Consider the following 8,971-nt stretch of genomic DNA (forward strand, 5'->3'; position numbering starts at 1 on the left):
AAAAAATTTACAGGCCATAGTACACCGTAGCCTTGTCTTCCTCTTCGTCATTTTTTTTCTTTTGGTTGGAAATGCATAGCCTTATCTACTGTATTTGCCCAAAATTTCTCACCCATAAACGAAAATTGAAGTTGAAATTCAAACTCTGAGTTAGCACCAGCATCAAACCTATCTTAACCCATCATCATTTGAGCTTCAAGACAATCATAGCTTAATAGACTCACCAATTTCTATTTTTCTAATTTTTTTTTCTGAATTTAAGTTTTTTTACCGCAAATAAACCCATACCAAATACTCAGGCACAAGCATGACCAACTATCAACAAACCCATTCTACATGTTTTTAGTAAAGGCAGCATAAATATACACTAAATGAACCCAAACAAGACTTGATTTTGATACTGACCTGTTATAATTGATTTCCCAAAAACATTTTGAAAGAAATAAAATATTATGCTTAAATTACCAAGCAAACAACTCAAACTAACTGAATAAGTTTTATAAATTTATACATCGCAGCTGTTGCTACTTTGAAAATTAATAAGATTTGAGAATTTTACACGTCATTTCTTAAAAATGTAAGTTTTTTTTGTTCGTAAAGATAAAATATTATTTTTTCTCAGTTAAAATAAATAAAATTGATTGATAGCAAGGAAGTTATATGTATTTTTTTTTTTATTTTTTTTACATTAAGTGAATTAATAGTCCTTTTTCCTAATATAAAACAACTAGAATCTGTTATCCTCTATTTGTTCGAGCAATCCAGAGATAGGTTCAGTTCTAATCAACCTCTTTTTGATTCGTTACTTACGGCACAACAAATGAATCCCAGCAGATGAATCAAAGTCGTTATTATAGAGTGTGACATTCCTTCTTAAGCAAGGTTATAAAAGTAGTAAAATAGATGGTAAGATTCTTATGCACTAATAGCTTACATTGAAGTAACGTCGAACTCAAGTTTTCTTTTATATATCATCATAAATCTTCCTTGTAATCTCGACGGCGATAAAATAAAGTAAAAGCCCCATCCCATATTCATATTCCACAAACCACAAACACATTATCTTTTTGATAGCAACACTGATGATGATTTTATACCTGGACAGATCATCACATTAATAACCATGTGTCTAACTACGCTAAGGTTTATTCTTTTGTACGAATAATTAACCTTTCTTATTTGGCATTTTGGGTAATTGGGTTGTGGCCTGAATTTTTTTTTTAAATTTTATTATACACAGTTATACATATGGAACATTGATCTTTTTAAGATTTGAGGAGTTTACTTAATTATTTGATAATTGCAACTAATTTTTGTAAGAGCTATCTTATGAAAATTCGAATATTTGCTCTCACCAAAGTAAGTGTAGAAATTTTCTAATAGAACTAAAAGTTTATTGGTGTGGCCTGGACTTGAATAGGGACTAAATGCCCCGAATAATGGAAACATCGTACAGTAAAATTGTACGGAGAAAACTGTAGTATGAAACCACAAAATGCTGCCAAGAATTGAAATGGGCAATTGGCTGCCCGATTGAGTTAATGTAATAATTAGGGATGGCATAAGAATGCGCTCAGCCCAGAATAAATGGGAACAAACTACAAAGAAAATAAAAATTAAGAAAAAAAATCTTGTCCTTTCTTTAATAATGCCTCGTGTAGACTAATAATGCACACCACAGTGCCACACACATCCGAGAAACATCCTAATGTCTCTCCCTTTCGGTCCCATCCGCACCAATTAAAAAAAAAAAAAAATTTAAAGAAAAGGAAGGAAAAGGAAACAGTAACAGCTAACAACAACAACAACAACCAAGTGACCAACAGAAAGGATAGTTTAAATTAAAAAAGAAAAAAGAAAAAAAAAATTATTACAGATATCCTTTTCATTATTCCACCTAATCACTTCTCAGTACATCAGAAACTTCGCTTATATTTTAAACTGAACCTCTTTTCCTGAAAACCGTTTGATGTTAATCAACTGACTCAAAACAATTTCAACGGTGCTTCGCTTTCTCTTTCTTCGAAACGATGAAGAAGAAAGGCACCTCTCTTAAATTAAACTCTTTCCTATATGCAGATTCAAATTGATCTTGTATCCTTTGTCTTCAAATTCCTTGTTTATTTTTCACTCCCCCCCCCCCCCCCCCCCCCAAAAAAAAGGACTCATCATTCACTCGCAATTTTACATGTAACAATCATACCCATCAAGCAAAATTGCCCTCTTTGTTCATAAATTCATCTTCGTCTGCGTTTTGTGCTTTCAACAGCCCCAATAGAATCATATCCTTGTACGAATTTGCCATAAACTTGGTGAATTTTGGTTCTCTTTCTGTTATATGAATGGAACTGCATAGCATTGAATGTGTGCCATCCTCAGATTTGACTGATGAGGATGAGATCCATCACCATCGCCCCCATCAGTTTCCTTCTATTTCAAAGCCTCACAATAACTGCAATAATAATAACACTAGTCTCGCTTCTGTTATTAATCCTGGCACCACCAGTGTCCATGAACTTCTTGAATGTCCAGTTTGTACTAATTCAATGTATCCTCCTATTCATCAGGTTTGTTCTTTTTCTGAAATTGGTTTGATGGGTTCCTTTACTTATTATTGTTTTTTTTTTCTCTTTCCGGATTTGTTATTATTTTCATGTTTTGTCTTTTTCCACCCTTTTTTGATGATACGGATGCATTTTTGGCGTTTCATAATTGGTATCTAGAATTAGGTAATTGTCGTTGACCTAGTTTTAGATTTTGGTGCTGAACCTGTTTTAGTAGTTAAACTATAAGAATTTGTCAGATAATTGTAGCTGGATTGCAGCTGGGGGATGCTAGTTTGGATTGTGTGTGTTTTGTTGCAGGAATTTTTGCAGTCATGAAGGTACATTTATTCTTGGAGGATATTAAGAATTATTGGTTGGTTCTAGCAAGATTTATGAATTAGGATTTTTCGATGCATGAAATTTGGGTTTTTTTTGGCTTAATTTATGAATATTTGGTCACTCAGTTTTTAGTCATTGGAAAACAAGGATCAAATCAAAGCCTTGTATGAGTGAAGCAGGCTCTAATTTAGTAATTTATAGTGATAATGTCCGAAGTGGTAGAGGACCAACTGTAACACATTGTGTAACTGCAAGAAATCTAAACGAGCTTTCTTCAAGTGAAGTTCCCTTCATTGGTGATGAAAACAGCATCCTAACAGCAACCATTAAGAATTGTGAAAATGGTTACTCTAATATTTTTCCTATGTTCTTTATTACCACTCAATATTAACCATGTAATTATTGGTCTGTTTCATTTTGCCATGAAAAGTTCCATATTTACCTTGTGGTTGTGGATTGGTCATTTTCCATCTGTGAGTAATTATTTCATTTTTGCCTATTTTTGGAAAATTTGCTTGTGGTTGTTTATGCATTTTCTTAACCTCTTGCATTGTCTTTATAGTTAGTAATCCTCTTTGGTCAATATGTTACAAGTTGGCTACTTGCTGATGGGATGCTTTTAAATTATTTTTACTTGGTATGAGAATGAGCAAAATTTCATATAAGTTTTGATATTTAAGAATTTTATCTTCACTTTTCAAATAAAAGTCTAAAGATTAGAGCTGATATTCCTTTTTCGCTGCAGTGCCACAATGGGCATACGCTCTGTTCAACCTGTAAAACAAGAGTACATAATCGGTGCCCCACTTGTAGGCAGGAGCTTGGTGATATAAGGTGTCTAGCATTAGAGAAGGTGGCTGAATCACTTGAACTACCCTGCAAATACATGTCGCTTGGATGCCCAGAGATCTTCCCTTATTACAGCAAACTTAAGCATGAGGCTATATGTAACTTCAGACCTTACAATTGTCCATATGCTGGATCAGAGTGCTCCATAGTTGGTGATATTCCCTTCCTTGTTGCTCATCTGAGGGATGATCACAAAGTAGATATGCATTCTGGGTGCACTTTCAACCATCGCTATGTCAAGTCTAATCCTCATGAAGTAGAAAATGCCACATGGATGTTAACTGTATGTACTCGTTTCTGTTATCTAAATTCCTTTAGACTGGGGACAGCATCATATATAATTTAGCATGGAACTATGAAATTGAATCCTTCTGGTTTTTGGTAAGCTCATGCTAAGACATGGAACTCTGGCATCGCGTAAATCATATGTGGTGGCCTAAAGTTTATTAATTAACCACAAATATGAACCTCAACATAAAATGCTGTGAGAGGATGATGGCATGGGTCAATGGTTAACCTTTGGTTTTATTATAACAACATTGTCACCAAAGGTCTTTCTTTCTTTTTCTCTTCTTTAACCTCTCTCTGTCGCACTTTATGTTTACTTTTGTTGTTACTAGTAACAGTTTACTAGTGTTCTGATGTTGTTGAAGTACATCTACAAATTTAGAATTGGAAATTATAGATGGTTGAGTAAATTATCAGCAGTTATTGGATTTTTCCTGCATCTGGGCGGTTGATTGGTATGTGGTCTACATGAAGGTGGGATTTTATTAATCTCTTCGTAGACCATAGGAGTTGCTTACCACCTAACTCATGTAAAAGTTCACTTTTGTACAATACCCTGAACATATTATTCCTTCATCTCCCCATTCTTGCACACAATCGTGGTTCTCATGACTTCCAATTTTCAGAAATGCTGAATTGTTTCATTTTGATGATATTTCTTAGGTTTTCCACTGTTTTGGCCAGTACTTCTGCCTACATTTTGAAGCTTTCCAGCTGGGGATGGCTCCAGTGTACATGGCATTCCTCCGATTCATGGGTGATGAGACAGAAGCCAGGAATTACACCTACAGTCTAGAGGTTGGAGGAAATGGACGGAAGCTTACTTGGGAAGGCACCCCACGGAGCATCAGAGACAGTCACAAGAAGGTTAGAGACAGTCATGATGGTCTAATTATACAGCGTAATATGGCTCTTTTTTTCTCTGGAGGGGACCGGAAAGAGTTGAAGCTGCGAGTTACCGGACGGATATGGAAAGAACAGCAGAGCCCAGAAGGCGGCGCCTGCATACCCAACCTCTGTAGTTAGCGACCGTTGGATCTCATGCATGTCCAGGCCCACTTGCAGAATTTGTTGTAATATTATTAGCAGATGCAGAAATTACTGAGGATATCTGAAATATGTATGGATGCTGGAGGCTTAAAGCTGTTATAAATTGTGAATAAGCTTCCTTTTTCATTGCAGAAATTGGAGTTCTTCTGGCTATATGGCTTCATCAGTGTTGGATGCTGCAGTCATGATCCTAGGCTATCATTTTTCTGACTAAGACCAACTTTTCTTGATGAGAAATTGCTCTGCTGGTTTCCAGTCAAACGTAATATAAAATGTTGGCAGGATTCCAAGCTGATAGCTAGCTTTAGTTAGTTTGTTTCAATCTATGATCCAAATAAATTTAGGTATTTTTGGAAGTCAAGATGCTGGTGGAGCTTTGAAGTCAAGTGCTGCCCTGGTTTTGACATTCGAATACAATCCCTTCAGTTTTGCGAGGTTGAACCAAACAGATTACCTGACAACATGAAGGGATTCAAATCATGGCTGAGCAAAAGACCTAGGTGGATGTTGAGTTCAATCTAAGTTTGTCACCTCAGTTTTTGTGCATGGGCGAAGATTTCAGTTTTGAGTGTCAAATGCATTTCAATTTAGTTTAGAGCGAGGAAAATGATTTCCGTTGTTGAGAATACGAAGAGAGAAATGAAAAACATCAATATATGAGATTTACACACTTTTTATTCTCGGTACAATAATTATTTATCGGCATGTTATAAAATTTTCATAGTAGTAACTAAATTAACCGGGATCTAGCTCATGCGATGGAAAAAATGGATGTAGTTGTGAACTCTAATAAAATTTTCCCTCAAGAGATTAAAAGGGGAGGAGGAAAAAAAAAGAAAAAAAAAGCCCACTTTATCAGTTTACATCATGCTTTGTACTTGCTCAGTTGCTTGGTACTGACTACGGGAACGACGTCGTTTTACTTATCATTTCCAAATTATACGTCATTGATAAAACCCCACTAAAAACTCTCAAGTCTTCATCATCCATGGAGTTCCTCAATCCTCCAACGTTATCAACTGTCTCTCCCTTCACTCCCAAATTTTCTGCCAGAACCTGCAACAGCAAAAACTCATACATATTCCGAATACCAACTTCCAACTTTCTTAAAACACGCCCATTTCCAAGCTATTTATTCTTCTCTAACACCAGGAGTACGCAAATTTCCGCTCATTTTGGACGACCGACCCACCGCCGCAACTCGCTCAGAGAAAAGCTCGTTAATGATCAACAGGTGCATCCAAAAAATCCCATTTCTTTGAACCCAAGTTCTAGTGAGAATTTAAATTATGATAGTGTAAGAGAGAGTGATCTTAATTATGGGTTTGTTAATGATAGTGTTGTTGAGACAAGTAGTAGCGTTGAGGAATCAAAGTTGAAACCCTTAGGTAAATCTGTTTTGTCGAGTAAATTAGAGAACTGGACTGATCAATACAAGAAGGATGTTGATTACTGGGGTATTGGGTCAGGTCCTATTTTTACAGTTTTTCAAGATTCAGAAGGGACTGTGAAGAAAGTTTTGGTTGATGAAAATGAAATTTTGAAAAGAACCCTAGTCAAGAGACATGAATTTGAGGACTTGAGTAAAATCAATTCTAGAATTCTGTATGCTAAGAGTTTGGCCAGGGAGATGGAGAGTGGGGAAAATGTGATTCCGAGGAATAGTTCAGTGGCTAAGTTTGTGGTTTCAGGCGAGGAGTCTGGTTTTGTTGACATTGTTCGTGGTGTTATTCCTGGCCCTGAGTTTGTTCCGAAACTCTCTACACTTGGAAGGGTAGTGTTGTGTGGTTTGGTTGTATTTTGGGTGGGTAGGAAATTATTCTCTTTTAAAAAAAAGAGGGGGCATTACACTGAATTGGAGAAGGAAATGATGAGGAGGAAGATAAATTCAAGAAAGGAGAAGGAGATGTTGGAGAAGGGAAGTGTGCAAGTTGTTCAAGGAAATACAGAACCAGAAGGTGTAACATTTGAAAAGCCTAAGATAAATGAGGAAGAACTTATGAAGAATATTATGGAAGCAAATGGTTCCGAGGATAGGTTAGCACTGGAGAATTCTTCTTGTTCACAAACAAGGGGATCCAAGGGTTTTGATGATAAAATCCTGGAAATTAGAGAAATGGCCAGGAGAGCCCGTGCAGTTGAGGCTGAAGAGCTATCCCAGGCTGATGTCGTTGAAGAAGAATGGGTGGCTGTGGATGATGAATTATCTGATGAGATTGAAGAGGTCAAACAGAAAAATGAAGAATATGCGAGTCTTTTGAGTAATCTTTCAACTGGAGGTCTAGAACAAGGAAGTGACACTGATGTAACCGTAGTGACAACATTTTTGGATGAAGCAAAAAGTTTAAATACTGAATCTTCCAACAAGGTACCTTCTTCTAAGAAAGAGATCGTGCAAGCTTCCGGTGCGTCTAGTTTGGAAGTTTCAAGAGAATGGCCAAAAACCAACCTGGATAATGGGAGTACTTTAGGCTTAGCTGTCCAGTCTTCTGGTACTCTTCGAAGTGAATCATGTAAGGCAGAGACTAATTATGAAAAAAGAAAACCAAAGGTGATAAGGTCAGTGAAAGAAGCTAGGGAGTTTCTTTCTAATATTCGTAACAAACCAGAATTTCATCAACCCCTAGTTAAAACTTTTTCAGAAAGTGGCAATGTTTTAACACAACCAAGTGATATAGATTGTGACAGAAATACAAGCCAGATATTGGATGTGGACAATGTTGGATCTACCACTTCTGGTGGAGCATCAGACTCTAAGCCTGCTCCAGATGCTAGTGAAGATTCAACTTGGAAGAATATGGAGCATGTTCCTATGAAGAAACATGATCCTGAATATGCTGATGAAGTGAATGGAGGGGTGGATGATCAAAAGTCCCCAATTTCCTTTGATCATGAATTTATTAGTGGGAGTACAAAGACAGGACCATCTTTGAAGATGGAAAACTGGGTAGAAAAGAATTTTCATGAAATTGAACCCATGGTTAAAAAGATAGGAGTTGGCTTCAGAGATAATTTCATGGCGGCAAGGGAGAAAGTAAATCAACATTTAGATACATGTGATGATATTGCGCAGCTTATCTCTGGAGAAGATGATCGTGAATTCGAGTGGATGAAAGATGATAGGCTTAGAGAAATTGTTTTTCAAGTCCGTGATAATGAGTTGTCAGGGCGTGATCCATTTCATTTGATGGACGCTGAAGATAAACTTGCATTCTTCAAGGGCCTTGAGAAGAAAGTTGAGAAAGAGAATGAGAAATTATTACAGTTGCATGAATATCTCCATTCAAACATTGAAAATCTTGATTATGGAGCAGGTAGGTCTTTATATCATAACTATAGCAAATGGTCTCTTCTGTTTTCTTTTTCTTTTTGGAAATTTACTCAGATAAATTTGATTTTTTAGCAGTGCCGCACAGCGATTTTCATGCTTGTTTATCCTAGCATGAGCTATTGAAAACTGATAATTAGACTGGTTCAAAATGGACTGTTATCTGTCACCTGGTTAACTGCATAATGAATATATGCAGAATTCTGAATAGGTCTGAATATCTGAATCTGAATATTATTTTTTTTTTTCGTCTGAATCTCGAAAAATAAGTATTAAGTTGTTTGTTTTTTTCAACTTAAAAAGTTGAAAATATGTACTTTTACATTTGTATCCTTATTAAATTTGAATGTCAAATAAATAATATATTAAATACCACAATATTTTAACACTTATAAGTAAAACTATATTCAAGTGAATACATAATTATTTTAGAATTTTAATATATAAAAGACCATAAATTTCAAATTTTATCGTATATAATATAAGAAAGAAAAAATAGAGATATTTTTATGTGGGGTAAATATCTATGGGTGAGTTTTGGGATAGACATGAAAAATAAATTATAAAACAG

The 8,971-nt window shown here is 35.7% G+C and overlaps 2 protein-coding genes across 3 annotated transcripts; both read left to right on the top strand.

The window, feature by feature from the left end:
- Positions 1 to 1,912: 1,912 nt before the first annotated feature.
- LOC127898595 (E3 ubiquitin-protein ligase SINAT3) lies at positions 1,913 to 5,225 on the top strand. Of its 2 annotated transcripts, none has more exons than XM_052437734.1 (3): positions 1,913 to 2,567; positions 3,631 to 4,017; positions 4,686 to 5,225. In XM_052437734.1, exons 1-3 carry the CDS (start codon positions 2,343 to 2,345, stop codon positions 5,046 to 5,048), a joined length of 975 nt encoding a protein of 324 aa, XP_052293694.1. In that variant the 5' UTR covers positions 1,913 to 2,342; the 3' UTR covers positions 5,049 to 5,225. The 2 variants fall into 2 exon arrangements, with proteins under 2 accessions (XP_052293694.1, XP_052293695.1); XM_052437735.1 differs by lacking the exon at positions 1,913 to 2,567 and adding an exon at positions 2,661 to 2,884.
- Positions 5,226 to 5,378: 153 nt separating this feature from the next.
- LOC127901165 (uncharacterized) lies at positions 5,379 to 8,490 on the top strand. Its single transcript, XM_052437733.1, has one exon. It carries the CDS (start codon positions 6,061 to 6,063, stop codon positions 8,473 to 8,475), a length of 2,415 nt encoding a protein of 804 aa, XP_052293693.1. The 5' UTR covers positions 5,379 to 6,060; the 3' UTR covers positions 8,476 to 8,490.
- The last annotated feature ends 481 nt before the right edge of the window (positions 8,491 to 8,971 follow it).

The sequence above is a fragment of the Citrus sinensis genome, chromosome 3 (genome assembly GCF_022201045.2).
Source record: "Citrus sinensis cultivar Valencia sweet orange chromosome 3, DVS_A1.0, whole genome shotgun sequence".
NCBI classification, from domain to species: domain Eukaryota; kingdom Viridiplantae; phylum Streptophyta; class Magnoliopsida; order Sapindales; family Rutaceae; genus Citrus; species Citrus sinensis.